This window comes from Oncorhynchus masou, chromosome 10 (genome assembly GCF_036934945.1).
Source record: "Oncorhynchus masou masou isolate Uvic2021 chromosome 10, UVic_Omas_1.1, whole genome shotgun sequence".
Taxonomy (NCBI): domain Eukaryota; kingdom Metazoa; phylum Chordata; class Actinopteri; order Salmoniformes; family Salmonidae; genus Oncorhynchus; species Oncorhynchus masou.
In genome coordinates, this window is record NC_088221.1 from 9,948,940 (window position 1) to 9,969,060 (window position 20,121).

General features: G+C 44.2%; 1 protein-coding gene across 7 annotated transcripts in view; it reads left to right on the plus strand.

The window, feature by feature from the left end:
• hdac4 (histone deacetylase 4) overlaps window positions 1-20,121 on the plus strand; it is a 246,272-nt gene that overhangs the window by 136,901 nt on the left and 89,250 nt on the right. Inside the window, exon 1 of one of the 7 annotated variants that reach the window (XM_064975781.1) lies at window positions 5,946-7,133. The exons of the other annotated variants lie outside the window; for them this stretch is intronic. Within the exon in view, the coding sequence (XP_064831853.1) occupies window positions 7,130-7,133 (4 nt within the window). The 5' untranslated portion in view covers window positions 5,946-7,129. Of the gene's footprint in view, window positions 1-5,945; window positions 7,134-20,121 lie in introns of those variants that run through there. 7 annotated transcript variants of the gene reach the window in all.

Below are 20,121 nucleotides of genomic sequence, written 5' to 3' on the forward strand. Positions count from 1 at the left end.
ATGTATCCAGAGTATTTTCAGATTTCGTTATTAACAATGCTGTGTAAAGTACAGTAAATGTAAAATGCACATAAAATCAAGTGTAATGTTTGGATTCAGTCTTGTGTCAGGTGAACTGTGTCTTCACCTTTGGTTTGATAATTTCTCCAGTGTTCTCTCTCAATTGCTACCATAGTCATGCTTTTTATAGTTCTTCTGTTAGAAACATTTCAATTTGGCCCTGTCCATATAGACCAATTTCCAAGAGTATAACGGGTTAAGGAGACGGACTTGGATAAGGGCGGTGTAGGCCGTCATTGTAAATACGAATTTGTTCTTAACTGACTTCCCTAGTTAAATAAAGCCGAGAGCTGCCGAGTGACCCGAGCCTACCAGACGAGCTAAATAACTTCTATGCTCGCTTTGAGGCAAGTAACACTGAAACATGCATGAGAGCATCAGCTGTTCCGGATGACTGTGTGATCACGGTCTCCTCAGCCGATGTGAGTAAGACCTTTTAAACAGGTCAACATTCAGACGGATTACTATGACATGTACTCCGAGCATGCGCTGGCTGACCAACTTGCAGGTGTCTTCACTGACATTTTCAACCTGTCCCTGACTGAGTCTGTAATACCAACATGTTTCAAGCACCAACATGTTTCAAGCACCATAGTCCCTGTGACCAAGAACACTAAGGTAACCTGCTTATATGACTACAGACCCGTAGCACTCACGCCTGTAGCCAAGAAATGCTTTGAAAGGCTGGTCATGGCTCACATCAACACCATTATCCCAGATATTTGCATACCGCCCCAACAGATCCACAGATGATGCAATCTATTCCACACTGCCCTTTCATACCTGGACAAAAGGAACATCTGTGAGAATGCTATTCATTGACTACAGCTCAGAGTTCAACACCATAGCTCATCACTAAACTAGGGACCCTGGGATTAAACATCTCCCTCTGCAACTGATCCTGGACTTCCTGATGGGCTGCCCCCAGGTGGTAAGGGTAGGTAACAAAACATCCGCCACACTGATCCTCAACCCTAAGTTCAGTTCCCTCCTGTACTCCCTGTTCACTCATGACTGCACGGCTAGGCACAACTCCAACACCATCATTAAGTTTGCTGTTGACACATAGGCCTGATCACAGACAACAATGAGACAGCCTAAAGGGAGGAGGTCAGAGACCTGACCGTGTTGTGCAAGAACAACAACCTCTCCCCCAACGTGGTCAATACAAAGGAGATGGATGATTGTGGACTACAGGAAAAGGAGGACCGAGAACGCCCCCATTCTCATCGACGGGGCTGTTGTAGAGCAGGTTGAGAATTTCAAGATCCTTGGCCTCCACATCAACAAACTAACATGGTCCAAGCACACCCAGACTGTTGTGAAGATGGCACGGCAAAACCTATTCCCCCTCAGGAGACTGAAAAGATTTGGCATGGGTCCTCAGATCCTCAAAAGGTTTTACAGCTGCACCATCAAGAGCATCCTGACGGGTTGCATCACTGCCTGGTATGGCAACTGCTCGGCCTCCGACCGCAAGGCACTACAGAGGGTAGTGCGTTCAGCCCAGTACATCACTGGTGTCAAGCTTCCTGTCATCCAGGACCTCTATACAAGGCGGTGTCAGAGGAAGGCCCTGAAAATTGTCAAAGACTCCAGCCATCCTTGTCATAGGCTGTTCTCTCTGCTACCACACGGCAAGTAGTACCGGCACGCCAAGTCTAGGTCCAAGACGCTTCTAAACAGCTTCTACCCCCAAGCCATAAGACTCCTGAACATATAGTCAAATGGCTACCCAGACTATTTGCATTACCCCCCCCCCCTCTACACTGCTCTGTTATTATCTATGCATACTCACTTTAATAACTCTACCTACATGTACAGATTACCTCAATTACCTCGACACCGGTGCCCCCGCACATTTACTCTGCACCGGTACCACCTGTATATAGCCATTTTAAATATATACCATTTTAACTGCTTTTACTCTTGTAACCCTCTGATAGTGCTAGTGATGCTAACTATTTAGGGTCGTGGTTTTGATCCGCATGATTTAAAGTGCACTGGACTGGGCTAGCGAGCTAGCATAGCTAACGGCTAATGGCCCCCTCTCTACTGCAACCCCTCTTGATTACGCTAGCAGGAAATTACCATTGAGGGAGTGGTGGATGGAAAAGTAAAAGGGAGAGAGGGAGTCAGTAAAAATTTATGATTTGAGCTCATCATGCGCCCAAAAACTCCGGCCAATTGTTTTTAAAACCAAGAGGGGGGCCATTGATATCTCCAAGACTGTTTGTTGTTCAGAACAAAGGCAAGTTGATTTGTTGTTGGTGTGTTGGTTTAGTTCAGTAATGGGTTAGGGGGCACAGTGCTTGTTAGCAGAGCAGAGGCAGGCAGGCAGCCTTAGTTGTGCATTTTGATTGTTATTCCTAGAATCCACAGGAGGCTGCGGGGAGGATGGAAACCATGTGATTGCTGTATTTGATACCATTCCACTCATTCCGCTCCAGTCATTACCACGAGCCCGTTCTCTCCAACCTCCCGTGCTTGAATCTGTCTATCTATTTGTGTTAATGTCTGTGTGGTTGTGTGTGTCTGTGCCTGCTCGTGTTTGTTTTTGTTTGTGTGTTTGTGTGTGCGTAGAAGCCCAATTGTGTGTCTGAATGAACGTCCTTTGTCTCGGTGAGGCCTTGTGCGCTGACATGAGAAGAAACAGCCATTCATGGCTGCAATTAGGTGCTGGGGATAAACTAACAAGCTAACAAACACCACATCAACTTTGTTTTCAGGAATATAATAATTGCTCCTCCCTTCTAGCAAAGGGCCTCTGGCTGGCTCAGTGAAACACTAGCAAAAGGAAGGCCTTCAGTCTCCAACAATGTCTCTCTCGCACGCACGCATGCGTATTCACACACACAGACTGAACCAAACCTCTCTGTCAGTTTCCAAACACTCTCTGTGAAAGGCAATGCTAGCTAGTAGCTAACGCTATACGTAATTCCTCAAACATTTCATTTAACGTTTTCTCTATGTACAATTAACATTGCGACTTTTAATCAAAGGGGCGACCACATCTTGCTCTGGCACCGGCCCGCCCGATGTAGCGTGTTTCACCGTGATGACCTGTTTGTATGTCTCAGGCTCCTGTAGAAAGGGCTAACGTGACTTGGATAACTTGTAGAGAGAGGGGGAGAGAGAATGAAAGAGAGAGGGAGACAAGGTATTATAAATAATATAAATCAATAATAAATTAGGGTGTATTTCACACATTTGGAGTCAGGCTAGTGTCTCGAAGGGAAAGGAGGAAAAAATTGGAGTAGAGGGAGGGGTAAAAAGTCTCTCTCTGTTGGAGTTGGAGTTGACGTTGTCCTCCCGAGCTTCTTGTTTTGGAGCGGACACCCGACACATGACTTATTCATCAGCCTCATCTGTCAGCCTGCCACGCGGATTCCTACACAGACTCACACTGCATCATTACGGCCGATGCATTATTTACCGCACACGCAGCACACTGTTCTGGCAGGTGTTTAGACGGCTCCCACATGCCAGCAGACGGAGAACACAACCCAAAAACACCCCAGAGAAGGAGAGGAAAGTTAACAAACACACCTCACTGTCACTCTAGACTTCCTCCGTAATAATGGAATGAAATTTGGAAGGGTGCTGGCTCATGAATATGCCTAATCGTCTCCATACCTTCCATGCTTAGGAAAGTTGACACTATTTCTCGTCAAGGTGGCCCTCAATCCAGAGGTGGAAATAAAAACATATGAGTTTGTGTGCGCCCAGAGGTCCATGTGGGGGTGGTGTGTATGTGGGTGACTGTGTGTGTATGTCTGTGCGTGTGTGTGTGGGGCGGAGGTTAAATGGAAAGAAACTTCGTTATGGGTTATAAAAGCCACAAGTGGGCATGGCTGAATTTGTTATCAGTGAAGTAGATAAAAAAAGTTTTATTTTTTATGTGCACTTCCACCTAGGCATGCATGGTTATCTATATACTTCCTTATGTTTGGTGTGTATGTGTGTGTGTGTGCGTGCGTGCGTGCGTTCGTGCGCGTGTATCTGAGTGTGAGGAGGGGTTTCCCCCCTGTGTTTTGGTCCATTGACAGTGTGAGCCATTAGGTGCTATTGACGTCAGGCACGTTAGAGCTCAAGGATAAGGTGGCCTAATCACATCCAGGTGTTGTGTGTGTGTGTGTGCAGGGGAGAACAGGGCAGCATGACAGGGTTGGTGGGTGGTCAGAGGATTCTGCAAACTGAAATGTTCAGAAGTGTAAGGAATAGAGCTGACATGATTCCCTGTTCTACATAACATCATGTCGGTTCTGAACAACACTTTTTTTTTACCCCCTTTTTCTCCCCCAAATTAGTGATATCCAATTACGATCTTGCCTCATCTCTGCAACTCCCCAACAGGCTCGGGAGAGGCGAAGGTCGAGTCATGCGTCCTCCGAAACATGACCCGCCAAACCACGCTTCTTTAAAAAAAAAATGTTGAAACCGCGCTTCTTAACACCTTCCCTCTTAACCTGGAAGCCAGCTGCACCAATATGTCGGAGGAAACACTGTTCAAGTGATGACCGAAGTCAACCTGCAGGCTCCCAGCCCATCACAAGGAGAGTGCGATGAGCCAAGTAAAGGCCCCCCAGGCCAAACCCTCCACTAACCCGGACGATGCTGGACCAATTGTGCGTTGCCCTATGGGACTCCCGGTTACGGCCTTTTGTGACACAGCCTGGGAACGAACCTGGGTCTGTAGTGATTCCTCAAGCACTGCGATGCAGTGCCTTGGACCCCTGTACCACTCTGGAGGCCCTTATACAAAACTTTTCTATCCGAAAGGACCTCGGAACTTCTATCCAGTTAACCAGCGGAGGAACGCTGTCCAACTTTAGGTTTGTGTTTCCTGGGCCAGTATTCACAAAGGGTCTCAGAATAGGAAAGCTGAACTAGGATCAGTTTAGCCTTTTAGATCATAGTTAATAGGATTATGTGGACAGGGTGGACCTGATCCTAGCTCAGCAGGCCTACTCTGAAATGCCTTGTGAATACGGGCCCTGGTTTGTGAAAAGCCTCTTGAGACATATCCTGCTGATAATAATATGTGAGGGCTGCTATTGATACGTTTAGTGCATTGATCACAGAGGAGTAAATGCTACATTGATCTTCTCTGTGGAACAGTGTGTCCAATGTCTCCCCGTTACCTCTCGCAGACACACGGTACATACTCACGCTCACGTTTCCCACACACGGCCGCATAATCGTATGGGAAAGCATGTATATGACTGACTAATCGTGTGTGTGCAGTGCATGGACATTAAGCGTGTGTGTGCATGTATAGTATGTATGCACTTGCGTGTGTATGCATGCATAGGTGCGCACATATGCATGTGTATATTTCAATGAGCTTTAGCAGTAGACAGGGTACTCTTCAAAGTCATATCCACATTACCGTTACCATAGAGAGATTGAGTAGAGGAGGCCATTAGGCAAAGCAATGTACAGCCAGAGATGTTGATGGCATTGGAAACAGCTGGCTGTTGACTGTGAAGAGACATGCATGAATGGAAACGCAAACCAGATGCTGCCCAGAGGAAAGGTTTTGGCAAATCTTTCTCTTCTCTCCGATCTCTCTGTCAGCTAGTCCAGCGAATTAACTCATGCTATAGAGGGATGAAGAGAGATACCGAGGGAGGGAAAGGGAGAATGCGAGAGGGGGGTGATTGTACCATTGAGGGATACACTCTTCGAAAAAGGGTTCCATAAGGGTTCTTCAGCTGTCCCCATAGGAGAACCAATTTTGCTCTACCTGGAACCAAAAAGGTTATGCTATGGGGACGGCCAAAGAACCCTTTTAGGTTCTTGATAGCAAAACATTTTCTATGAGTGTAGATGAAGAAGGAGAGAGAGAAAGTGATAACTTGAGATAGGTAGGAGAGAGAGATTAAGTAAGATAGATGTAGGGAGACAGAAGGGATAGATAGAGAAAGAGACTGTTAGAGGGAAGGGATAGACAAGGGAAAAGATAGTGATGTAGAGACAGAATTGATAGAGAATTAGAGATGGAGAGAGAAATGAGGCAATCTAACTGTGGCATCTGGCAGCGCCACCCCGCCACAGTGACTTGCTAATCTGTAAATCTTCTCTCGAGCACTTTCCCTGTAGACCAGAGCCTGCTGCGCACTGACTGGCCATATAGCAGTCTGGAATCACACCCAACCCATGTGGACTTAGTGAGAGAGGGATATAGAGGGAGGGCGGGAGAGAGAGGGATGGAGGTTGGGAAGGAGATTGGAAAGAGAGGGAAGAAAACAAAAAGGAAAGGTATGGAGATGGAGGGATATGAGAGGGGTGATGAAGGGATGGAGAACAGGTGAAATGGAAAAAGAGAGCATTTCGATGGCGGTATCCGAGCAGACATGCGCGAGATAAGGTGGAATGATGGAGGACAAGAAGTCTGACAAAGGAGGTATAGGAAAAGAGGTAGACATGAACAGAAGTACAAAGAGAGGGACGCTGAGGGAAGAATGACAAGACAGCGAGTGAGGGATGAGAAGGGTGTGAAGTGGGGGATTAAGAATTATCTGGAGAGTACAAAAGAAGAACATAGAAGTCAATGGATGAAAAAGAAGAGGGGGAAAGGAGGGGGAGAGTGACAGATGTAGAGAGAGTTAAAATATGGAAAGGAGAGAGTTAGAGAGAAAGAAAAGAATGAGGAAGATGGATATAGACAGTGAGAAGCAGAGTTCCCCACAGTAGGTCTGTCCCTTCTGTAAAAATCAGCCTGTTCAAGGAAGTAGGGGGGGAGTGGGGAGAGAGGCACACAAACACTCAGCATGCCTAAAACTGCCCTCTGATGTCACCAGCCCCTGGAGAGAGAGAGAGAGGGGAGGGGACCAGTGAGAGACACAGCCACAGGGCGAGAGCAAACAGAGCGGAGTGAGAGAAGGAGAGCGACAGAGAGAGAAAACAGAGAGGTGGCGACTGAGAGCACTGTACCGGCGTCTGCTGTGGACTTGAGGCTGTGTTTTACGGCGTGTGGTGTGTCAGTGGTGGAGAGTTTAGCTCCGGTTCAGTGAGGCCGATCTAGCGATCGCGTTGGCCACACACCATCTGGACAGCACAACTGATGGGTGAGAGGAGCTCTGCGCTGTACAGTGTGTACCCAGTCCTCTGTATGTGTGTGTGTGCTTTGTCTGTTTGGGGTTGTCTGTGGCTGTTGGTGTGTGTGTGTGTGTGTGTGTGTGGGGGGGGGGGGGGGGGGACAGGCTGAGTAGACTGTGTGTTTGTTGAATGGTGGTGATGTGTTATTGCACGCTCTGCTCTACAGCCTTGAGCACTCAATGGAGCAGATGGCTGTGGCCACTACCTACTACTGCGCGCCGTGGATGTGTGGGTCTGTGTGTTCTTCTGTGAGAGAGCAAGCGTGTGTGTTTGTGTGTATCTTACCATATGCAGTTAATTGATTTTCTCCTTTTTTTTGCTTCTATTTGTGTTAGCGTAACTTCTTAATATTTTTTTTTGGGGGGGGGGGGGATTATGTGTGTCACGTAATCTTGAAATTGTGTACCACGTGGACTGGGAAGTGTTTAGTCTGTAGTGTTAGTGTCTTGTGTTTTTTGTGAATGCTCCTGTGTGTTGCATAAATTGTGTGTGTGTGTGTGTTCCACGTCACTGTGTCCTGGCGCAGAGTGTCTGCCCTGCACCACATGGTGAGAGGGCGAGAGAAGGAGAGGGAGAGACGGGGAGCGAAAGAAAGGGACAGGGAGAGTGAAGCAGAGCAGCGTGTGAAGCAGAGCAGCGTGTGAAACACACAGATGGAGAGAAGAAAAGGAGACAGCGGTGGGAGGAATAGAGGATGGATGATATTGAGGCTTTGGCTGAAAGAGGAGTGCAGCACGACTTTTCCCTTGGCATTGCGCTGTTGTCTAATGTTTTAAAAGCCTTACATTGATTTATTTGACCTATGACTCTAAACTGTATGTTAGCTGACTGGCAGATGGAGTGGGGTTGAGTGTGAGTTCGGTTGGATTCAGTTTGTGGTTGAGTGTGATCAGGTGGAGTGTAGCACCTCATGTAAACCAGAGATACGTTACTGTAATAAGGAGCCTAAGGGCTGAGTCGGGTATGTTTGACTGTGGGTTTATCCACTGTGTGTGGAACCTCTGTGATCACTGTGTTTACATACCGTGCATACAATTAGAGGTGGGCAGGAGAGAGAGAGAGGATAGGAGAAGAGAGGTAGATGGGTGTAAAGAAGGGAGGGAAGGGAGATGGCTTGAGAAAGGAGAGAGTGGAGGTGGGAGAGAGAGAGAGAGGCAGCATACACTCTTGGAGAAATGTAACATGTATGCACGAAAAGGACACACAAACACACGACTCTCAGCCCATCTCCTCCTTTACCAACCATGTGCTCTCTGACCGTAATCACAAACACCACCACAAACGCAACCCACTGGACCCAACGACAAAAAATTATTGGTCCGTCCACCTACTGTACTCCTTTTCCCCCTCCAGCCAACCAGTTGCCTCGCTCCAGGGGTCTTCAGAGAACCTCTTTCCCCTCTAAAGCATCTGTGTGGGTCCTTGGATCCGTGATATAATGGGTATTCCTTAATCCCTACTGTGGGGGGGATACCAGTCCAGTAGCTACTGTGGTTGAACCTGCGCTATAAATATATCCGATTTCTATGATCTTTCCCATGATCCTTGATGTATTTGCTGATTGAGGCCACTTGGAGTAGGCGGAGCTTGACCCCTAGACTCTTCTGATCTAAGGTCAGTTTGGTGTCACTGTTTTTTAACATAGTCTCCCAGCCTAGTTTTATGTGGTACCGTCCTCTGTAGTACACCCGAACACACACACAAACACACACACACACACACACACACACAGGGATGCTTATTTGTGAGGGTGTTCGCGTGCATCTACATTAGATTATATATGTATTTGTTTATTTGGATTGGTTTACAGGACACGGATAGAAATGATACAAACAATACAACCACACAAATATTTGTGTTTAGTGTGTTTGTGTGCGTGTCTCCTCACAGTCCAGTTGCACGAGATGTAGTTCAATATTTTTAAAAAGGTCCTTTTTTTGCTGTTTGCTTGAGTTATTGGAAATGGATCAGGGCTCTGTATAAAACTGTGCGTTGACGTGAATTTGTTTTGGACTTGGGGATTTTGAAGAGACCACTGGTGGAATGTCTTGTGGGGTATGTGTGTCTGAGCTGAACGTTATCAAACAATCTGAAATGTTTGATCACTGTAATATTTCTCCTAAAAACTAGCAGAGTCAACCAGGGCTATCATGCATGTTACAGTAGTTCTGTGTGTGCAGTTCAGGGCACACCGCTCTGTTTTGAGCCAGCTGCAACTTTGATAGGTCTTCCTTTTTTTGCACTTGACCATATTAGCGGACACAGTAGGTATGTCTGTGTGCCTGCTCAGATGTGTCTGTGTGCCTGCTCAGATGTGTCTGTGTGCCTGCTCAGATGTGTCTGTGTGCCTGCTCAGATGTGTCTGTGTGCCTGCTCAGATGTGTCTGTGTGCGTGCGGTGTGTGGGCCATGTCGTGTGGGAGCGTTTAACCAGAAAAAACAATTACAGAGCGAACGACGACTCCTATTAGCTGGCCTAATTGCTTCCTAGCGGCGTTTCAGTGACAGCGCTATACATTAGGTTTCATTTACTGTCAACATGTCATGTTTAAACGCAGCCGTCAGAGATTGCACTTTGTTCTGCCTATCTAGGAGGGAGTTTGGTATACTCTGTGCTAGTGGAGGGAAAGGTTGCGTTTTGTGTGGCATTTGATTTGAGTGTATGTTTTCTGTGTTAGCCTGAGGTAAAAAAAATAATATAAAAAAGATAACGATGTATTGTCACATGCTCCGGATAGGTGCAGTGAAATGTGTTGTTTTACAGGGTCAGCCATAGTAGTACAGAGCACCTGGAGCAAATGAGGGTTAAGTGCCTTGCTCAAGGGAACATCGACAGATTTTTCACCTTGTCGGCTCAGGTATTCAAACCAGCGACCTTTCAGTTACTGGCCCAAACACTCTAAACGCTAGTCTACCTGCCGCCCTTCTAAAATAATAGTAACAATTGTAAATAGAACGTCACCCACAAAACCAGCATCAAGTCACATTATACTGGCTTGCAAAGTGATGTCTTCCTATTGGAATCCACCCAGAGTGGGGATATCCATCAACTGGAACTTTTATTCACCCACAATCTGCATTCAGAGTGAAGCAGCTTGGGGTGTGTTTGTGTGTGCGTACTTAAACATGTGTCTGTGTGTGCGCATGCGTGCCTGCGTGTTTTGGATGGCATTCAATTTGAGTGACCAGGTTATGTTTTCTGTGTATGCCTTTCCCTCATACAATGCTCTGTGCAATTCTCCACTTGCGTCCTCGGGTCCTTCTCAATAGTCGACAATGGCTTCTCATCCGATCTGAAAACACAGGCCAGGTGAAAGCAATATGGAGAAAATGTACTGATACTCCGCTTCCAACTTTCCAGTTCTTTCATGCCGAAGGAGCGAGAGGAAAAGGTGACTAGAAAAGGACGCCGCCGTGCGCTATCGAGACACAGCCTGTTAGCCTGTTAGCTTGTTTCGCTAAACCCAATCCCCAAGCCTCTAGCCCATAAAGCTCTCTTTGGCGTTCTAATGTGGTCGCGTGGTTAGCCCCTGAGTGCCCTGGTTCTTTAGCAGTGATTACACTGGCTCTCTCTGTGGCTCTCGCTGGCCCCTACAGTGGGAGAATGAGTGGCTGTAATTGGGTATTCATTCCCTGGGCCCTGGCCTTAGCACCGCCAGCCATTGATTGCCGTGCCTCTCCTCTACTGCACTTGTATTAATGGGATGAGTTTGGATGGAGCCAGCTAGCTACTGCCACTCGTAACACGAACACTCCTCTTCAGTGCCACAGTGGCATAATAGATACATTTTCTCTGCTTTACTCCTCTTTATGGGGTGGGGGGGGTGCACTTCTGTGTGTGTAGATCCTGGCCTGGAAATTGCTGGCCGCAGGGTGGAAGAAGTGACTGAGCATGTGACGGCCGTGTCTCCTGTAAAAGAGAGCAGTGTTGAGTCTGAGGCGAACCCCTTCTTTGGCCGGAACGGTAGAGCAGGCATTCTGGGTATGAAAGGACCCGTCGCTCGCCCAAAGAGCTGTGGCTGTGCAAGGCTGCAGACTATACTCACATGGAAGAGGTCTCTAGAGGCCGGCACCATGAGCTACTCTTATGAACACAAGATGTTGAAAATATATTTCTGGTCAAAAAATAATTTGAAAATATTTTATTTATATTATTTTATTGTGCTAATTGGACCACACTTGAGTGTAAAGGGAGAGTTAGGTCTAATGTGATGTAAATACATATTGTATGCACGGAATACCTACTGTTGATCGACTAGATAACTAAAACGTTAAATGTACTTATTTGACAGGAGGGATAGTGTGTGGAAGGAAATTAGATATCATCTTGCTGACATGGGCCTGTTAAGATACTTAGAAGAAAAACAACCTTCCTTGCTTCCTTCCTTGAAGTTATCGCAGCTCTTTCGAGGTTGTAGAGTGTATTTGTAGAGTGGAAGGAATGATACATTCCAAAGGTATTTGAACAAGGCCCGGGTGCCCAACATATAAAGAGGGGAATTATGATCAGTCTACTGATGCCTTGCACTTGGGCTTCAACAAATCCCTTGAAAAGCAGAGTTGTTGTGGCGTTCGCCGTTTTAAAAGGACGTATTTGTAACGTAGACACAGGGAGTCAGGAAGCAGATACACTTTAGGGTTTACTAACAACGGACATGGAACGTTAACGAAACAAGAGAAGCATCTGACATGGAAGCACAAGCAGTACGACCTGATGACCGATGACAAAAGATTGCTATATAAAGGGTTAATTAAACATATCCAGATCTTATCTATAGAGCTCATATTTAGATGCGTTATTTCAACGACAGCGCAGTGTCATCGTTATGACTGTTCTCACCACATTTAGAAAATGTTGCTGATATATATATATATATATAGCCTGCCCTGTACCAACCCCATTTCCCCCTTTGGCCAGTATACACCCGTGACTTAACTTCTTCTTCTCACTAAGGTCAATGCTTCATGAGTACATTTAACAGATCAAATCATGTAGTAACTATCGTAACTATTTTGTAACTCATTCACAAGCCCTCCTACACACAACATTTAAGTTGGTCGTGCTGGTCTATAACGCACACATGATGGGTCTATGTATGAATTCCATGCAGTCAATGTAAAGCCAAGTCTATTTTACCATTCATAAACTATTTATAAACATGCCTCACTTATCAAAAATCATAGGGAAACAACTAGGCGTGGGCAGTATACCATATAGGCCTATGCCATATACCGTGGTGCATTGAAATACCCACAGTATGATAGTATCAATACCTTTCAAACGGTTTTAGCTTGTTTTTAACATGAATGTGATTTTTTTTATTTTTAAAGGAAAACTTCACCCACAAACTTGATACCGTCTGTATTTCTGTATTTTGAAAGTTATATGTCTTGAAAACTTGATTGCTGATATGCAAAACATTGTTGGACTATATCAACAATGGACTAATGAAACAAATACTAAAAGATCGTTTTTGGGTGGAAGTTCTTTTTAAATAAATACTTGCGGTCAACTTGTTCACTATGTTAATAGATAAAGCAAATCGCATTCTTCGTTTCCCCTGTTTTCAATGTAAAGCCATTCCCCAAAGCAACTGATTGAGCCTGTCACATAGTATTTTTCTTTACAAATAGCACATGGCACAAACTGAAGCTTTGTGATGTGGTGATTCACTGTTGTGCAGCGCAAGACAGGTGATCAAGTGACACTTGAAAATCTCTACTAACAGTTGACAGCTAAATATCTTATAACTAACTATAAGTGAACTTATTTGGCACATCTTAGATAGTTATCTCCAGCTCAGGCCTCCAGCTATGCACTGGTTTGCTAATTTGCTAGCTAATTGGGTAGCTTGCAAGATCAAAATTCTTGGTTTACAGCAGAGACCTGGATCAAGATCTCTGCTGTCTAATATTTGTTTTATGTGTGCAGCAAACTGTGAGTAGCCTTTTGAGATAGTTGTATAACTTTGAGCAGGGTTGTCTGTCCCTGCAATTTGTTTAGCTAGCATCCGCTATGGGTATTTGCAAGTACTTTGTTAACATTTATTAGCATATTTAAAAAAATCTTTGGTAAGAAATAGCTTCCCTTGACTGCCTTTCCCTTGAAATAGCTTCCCTGCTGGTAATACCGTATACCCCTGTATGGTACAGGAACAATATGAAGGTATGATAATCTGGATACCGCCCAGCCCTAGACACAACACAGAATGCTAAAGGGAAATATAAACATTTTATTTAGACCTTCCAGATGGAAGTTAGCTAGCACAGAAAACTAATGCTGAGGACATTGCCAATGATTCCTACTAATAAAAATGTTCAGTATGACTTTTCTTGAATGGATTTAACAAAGATTTATGTTCAAAGCATTCAAATTCAATTCCCCATTTCAGACTAACACAGTGTGTTAAAGCTAGCTAGCATTTTGATAATGTAGCTGGCTAGCTCGCTCGCTAGCAGCTAGCTAAGCCCCTGGCAATGTCAACACGTTTTCCAACTCAGTCAATAAAAGTTGCAAAGTCATAAAACTCATGAAATGTTTAGTTGACAATGGTAGCTATCTCACTATTTTAAGACTTACATTGTACATTTGCATGTTACAAACCTCTAACAACATGACGTTCTTTCTTTTGGCTGCACAGAAGAGTGAGAGGTGAGAGGTCAGTGAAATGTTACTTCCTGGTGATCTCTCGCTTCTACAAAAAATGTAATAAAAAATAAAACGAATTAAGCATTTAGTTTACCTTTTTGTTCAATATTCCATGACTGACGTTGTGCGTTTTCACATTTAAAATAACAAAAATAGCTAAGAAGCCTCAAGAACACTGGGCTGTTACCCAGACGTGATCTCACTCTGACCTTTCACCTCTCCTCTCCAGTCAAACTAAGGCAACTAGTTTCTGTTTTCTGTTCATAATGTGCAAAAGTACAATGGAAATAGTGAAATAACATTGAACTAAATGTTTCATGAATTGTATTGCGATTTTGTAACATTTATTGAATGAGTTGTAAAAAGTATTAACAATGTGAGAGGGGCTTAGCTAGTAGATGCAACATTAGTGAATTAAGGGGTAAATGTGGAAGTGTGTTAATATGCTTTGCTCACTACAATATTTATTCCTATGAGTCTGAAATGGAGAATTGAATTTGAAACACTATCTATTGGAATCTTTGACATGTGGAAAGGGGGAAAAGTATTATTATTCGTTTTTCACAAGTGTCGCAGGATGGACTATTAACTATTAAACCTTTACTGAAGAATTGTCTAATAGCCGACCTAGGTGTGACCCCCCCCACAACTTGAGCACGGTGTGAACCCCCCCTTCCACATCTACCTACACACGTGTCTACCTACACACGGTTAATGTTCTGAAAAATATATATATACGTGTATATATGGTTAGAATTCAGGCTGTATCACATCCGACTGGGAGCGCCATAGGGCAGCGCACAATTGGCCCAGCGGGTTTGGCCGGGGTAGGCCTTCATCGGCCGGGGTAGGCTGGTGTTCGGGTAGGCTGGTGCTGAAAATATAGTTATCTTGTTATGCAAGTGTTGCACACCAACAGATGGAGAAAACCTACACCAGTCGAGCAATTCATTTCAACAATAATCTTCATTTTTATTTGACTTTACAAACAACAAGAGGGCTTAATTGGAGTCTATTTCTTCAGAGCTGAGGCCGATATAAAATAACTTAACTTGGCTGAGGTACGCTATAAGGCTTTAATAAGGCCTAGTTACAATTTCAACTGGTCAAAAATGTTACATCCTACATAAAACAATCATTTAAAGAAAAAAAGTCAGCACGTTTGATCTAAACAATGTAACTAATAATTAAAAGCGCACATTTGTAAATCCCTAACTCTAAAAGTAATTGGAAAGGTAAATACAAATTACGTGTGACACAATAAAGAACGTAAACATTTCGCACAAGCATTTCGCTACACTCGCATTAACATCTGCTAACCATGTGTATGTGCCAAATAAAATTTGATTTGATTTGATTTGAAACAAGATGCTGTGTTTTTATTTACAGTAGTGATGGACAACTGGAGGCATTTTGGAAACAGGTTTTCAAACACTTGTTTTTCACAACTGCAGCATGTGTAGCCCATCATGCAAATGTTTCCTATTAGCAGGACAATAGACTTTTTATAACCCAGCTACTATTGTGATAATCCCCCAACTTGCAATGTATTATGCTTTAGTACTCTAAAGTGTTACAGTTCTGTACACCTGAAATATATATATATATATTTCCTTTAACATTTTGTGTTATCATGTATATTATTTTTGATATGTGAGGCATGTTTACAAATGCTTTATGAGTGGGAAAGTAGAAATGACATTACATTCACTTCATATAATTTATACATAGACCTTTAACGTTGGTGTTGTAGATCAGAGTGGCAAACTGCAAACTTAATTACCATGAAGTGCTTAGCTATAAATGGTTTGTAAACGGGGAAACAGATTGGACTTTACTTTGACTGCACAGAGTTAATACATAGACCCTTCGTGCGTGTGTTATAGACTGGTATGAACAACCTCATTGTGTGATGTGGAGGAGGGCAGGTAATGATTTGATCCGTAAAATGTACAGTAGGATTGAACCCTGTGGGGATCTTCATGCTCGATTGACCTCGGCGCGAAGAAGGTGGTAAGTCACAGGCTTATACCGGCCTTTGGGGGAATTGGGGCTTGAACAGGCTATATAGACCAGCATCATTTTCAAAACGTGGATTGGCCTTTTGGCATATTCACTAACACTGGTATGGCAGAAGGACTCTTTTTGAGAAAAGCCGTAATGATGACACTGCGCTGTCATTGTAATGAATCATCTATTAAGATGCCTAAATATGACCTCTTACATAGCATGACATGAATGCGCTACAGATATGCTATGGATGTACAGTATTTAATTCACCTTTAATAGTACAGTTGGGAGCTTTTATAACATTGTAATGAAATTAAATGTGGTCAAAGTAAATAGTTACCGCGATGTAGGACTACAATTTGAACTTTCTTGTTTAGCCACTCGGTCACTCCAGTGAATGTGTGACGATCAGTCTCTCCAGCTCAGACCAGTCCTTGTTCTCTCTGACACTGGTGGAGTAGTCCATCTTAATTACTCTATTACTCCCTAGTCTCAGAGGGCATGCAGGGTCAACGACTCCCCTTTTCCCATACGACCTCATGGCATCCGTGGCATCGGAGGGTTACCGCCAAACCTTTTGTCAGGGCCCAGAGAACAAACCCCTCTCTGTGGAACCGAGCTAACTATGGACTCCTGCGAACGTCACTGCCACGCCATTGCCCTGACACATCAATAGTCACAAGTCCGGGTATTACCAGAGCCCTAGTTAGTTAGAGAGGTGGGGGTTGTGGCTGGGTGGCTCCTTCTCCCAACAATGCCTTTCTGGGTGAGGACACATACCACTTTGAGCTGTTTGTGAAGAGTGGAGGGCTGGGAAAGTGTGCGTAAATGGGAGATGTTTGAGGGTGCGGCGGGCAGACAAGGGCCTGGACGTTTCTGAAAGGGCTCAATGTGTGGAATGATTCTCTCCGAAGGCCCCGTTTTGACCTACTTTGGTTTAACATTGTGTTTGTTGCTTGTTTGTGTGTGGAAACACTGACACGTGTGAGAATGCTTGTCTTTGTGTTTGCGCGTCCTTGCAGACGTCACATGGGTGGAAGTCTACTGCATGTCATTGGACGACAATTTCACTGAAGGGGCTGTGATTGGAACTGGTGGACATGAAACCTGGGGAAACAGTGACGACTACTGTGGAACTGCTGGATATGTGTAGTTAAGATCCTGAGAAGCCAATGGGAAACCAGTCTCTGAAGACTACCAGACAGACTTGACCAAATGGACAGAAGGTCAGAGGTCAAGATAGGTGTGTCGCTCAGTGCGACAGCTCTCCATACATCAAGGCTCCAAAATCACTGGAACACATCATCCCCACTGCGACTATAGTCTGACTTAGCCCCACCCTTCTCTGTATGCCGCCCTAAGGGAGGTATAGTGTTGCAGCCCGTGCTGAAATCCGCCCGGTGCCAAAGAGGACATTAGTCATCTCAGCAATAGTCCACAACCTGTGATTGGTCAGTCGGGAGGCCAGGGCACCTCTGATAGGGCAGACTTCAATGCTCTTGTTTTGTTGCACAGGATATCCAGTTAGCTGGCATTGGTCTTGGGACCGTGCCAGGTGGCACTCCTCATAGTAGAAATCGATTAGAGAAAGAGCCTGATATTCTATACCGTGGTGTTCTTTCTCTCACTGTGGACTCAAAATATGAGTTGAAAGCATCCACATAATATTCCAGGAGTTTGTGCGTGTGCATTTGTATGTGGGTTTGTGTGTGTGTGACACATGCACGGTTCTGCTAACGCGTATGCATCTGGTCCATGTGCATCCTTATGTATGCTTGCCTTGATGTAATACTGTTATTTCTCTATCCTAAGCTTGCTGTTTTTCCACAGTCTATCAGTGTTTTAAACGCTATGCAAACTAAGTCTGCAGACATGCAGCCACTGAAAAGCAAGGCAGTGAGTTACATTTGGAGGGAAATGTTTTGAACTGACGTGTGCTAGGGCTCTTGTACATGTATTGCACTCTGAATGCTACAGGCACTTACTTGGGTTAGTTCTGCTAATGGAACACAAACGGTTTTTCAGTCCCCGTTATTGACTGAGTCACTCTGTTCCATGGAAGATGTGAGGAAATAGAGATGATCTGATAGACGGTCAGAGTATCTTTGTTTTGCATACACTCATGATGAGATAGAAGACGCGTAGAGTTATTGAATGGAGTACAGATTTAATGGTAGCTTCGCTGTTTACTGTTTACTGTGTGTGTGTGTGTGTGTGTGTGTGTGTGTGTGTGTGTGTGTGTGTGTGTGTGTGTGTGTGTGTGTGTGTGTGTGTGTGTGTGTGTGTGTGTGTGTGTGTGTGTGTGTGTGTGTGTGGACAGACCTGCAGGACCTCTCTGGGGGCTGATTTAGGCATGATGTATAGCCAAGTGGTGGCCCAAGTGTCCCTTCCCACAATGCAACGGGCTTCGCCCAGCAATCCCAGGAAATCAATCTCCATCAGCTACGGCAGCATGTCTCCTTCCGTCAGTGACACCTCTGCAGAGCACACACATACTGCCTCTCACACACACACACATTCTCACACTCACAACCACCCCACACACTGTAAGTGCTTGGCGTGTCAGCAAATCCCCGCCGCTAAACTCATGTTGCAGTGGGATTGTTTTTTGCTCTGTTGCCATGTTGCATCATACAACCCAGTATGTGTGTGTGGACCCAAACTGCAGCTCTGAGAGTGTGAGTGTGCGTGCACTTGCACTGCTCATTGGGCTTGTGCATGAATACTTGTGTGAATCTGTCTGTATACAGTGCCTTCAAAAAGTGTTCATACCCCTTGACATTTCCCACACTTTGTTGTTAGTCTGAATTTTAAATTGAGATGTTTTGTCACCGACCTACACACAGTACCCCATCATGTAAAATGATGGGGTATATTTTTGACAAATTTATTCAAAATGAAAAGCTGAAATGTCTTGAGTCTATAAGTATTCAACCCCTTTGTTATGACAAGCCTAAATAAGTTCAGGAGAAAAAATGTGCTTAAGTCACAATAAGTTGCACAGATTCACTTTGTGTGCAATAATAGTGTTCAACATTAGTTTTAAATGACTACCTCATCTCTGTACCCCACACATACAATTATCTGTAAGGTCTCTCAGTCGAGCAGTGAATTTCAAAAACAGAGTCAACCGCAAAGACCATGGAGGTTTTGGAATATCTCGCAAAGAAGGGCACCAATTGCTAGATGGGTAAAAGAAAAAGCAGGCATTGAATATCCCTTTGAGCATGGTGAAGTTATTAATTACACTTTGGATGGTATATCAATACACCCAGTCCCTACAAAGATACAGGTGTCCTTCCCAACTCAGTTGCTGTAGAGGAAGGAAACCACTTAGGGATTTTACCATGAGGCCAATGGTGACTTTAAAACAGAATTGAATGGCTGTGATAGGAGAAAGCTGAGCATGGATTAACAACATTGTAGTTACTCCACAATACTAACCTAATTGACAGAGTGAAAAGATGGAAGCTTGTACAGAATAAAAAATATTTCAAAACATGCATCTGTTTGCAACCTGGCACCAAAGTAATACTAGAAAAAATGTGACAAAATGTTTCACTTTTTGTCCTGAATACAAAGTGTTTGGATCAAATCCAATACCACACATTTCTGAGTAACACTCTCCATATTTTCAAGCATAGTGGTGGCTGCATCATGATATGGGTATTCTTGTAATCGTTAAGAACTGGGGAGTTTTTTCAAAATACAAAAGCAACTGAATGGAGCTAAGCGCAGGCAAAATCCTAGAGGAAAACCTGGTTCAATCCTCTTTCCACCAGACACTGGGAGATTAATTCACCTTTCTGCAGGACAATAACCTAAAACACAAGGCTTGATTTAAATCTACTGGAGAATATATGGCAAGTCCTGAAATGGTTCTCCAGCAATGATCAAAAATCAATTTGACAGAGCTGGTGGAATTTTGAAAAGAATAATGTTCAAATGTTGCACAATTTGGTATTTTATTAGGATCTCCATTAGCTCTTGCAAAAGCAGCAGCTACTCTTCCTGGGGTCTACTCAAAACATGAAACATAATACAGAATGACATGATACATAACATCAATAGACAAGAACAGCTCAAGGAAAGAACTACATAAATTCTTTAAAAAGGCACATGTAGCCTTCATATCAATGCATACACGCAAACTATCTAGGGGAGAGGTGTTGTGCTGCAAGGTGATGCGTTATCTGTTTTTTAAACCAGGTTTGCTGTTTATTTGAGCAATATGAGATGCAAGTCCCATGCAATAATGGCTCTATATAATACTGTACTTTTTCTTGAATTTGTTCTGCA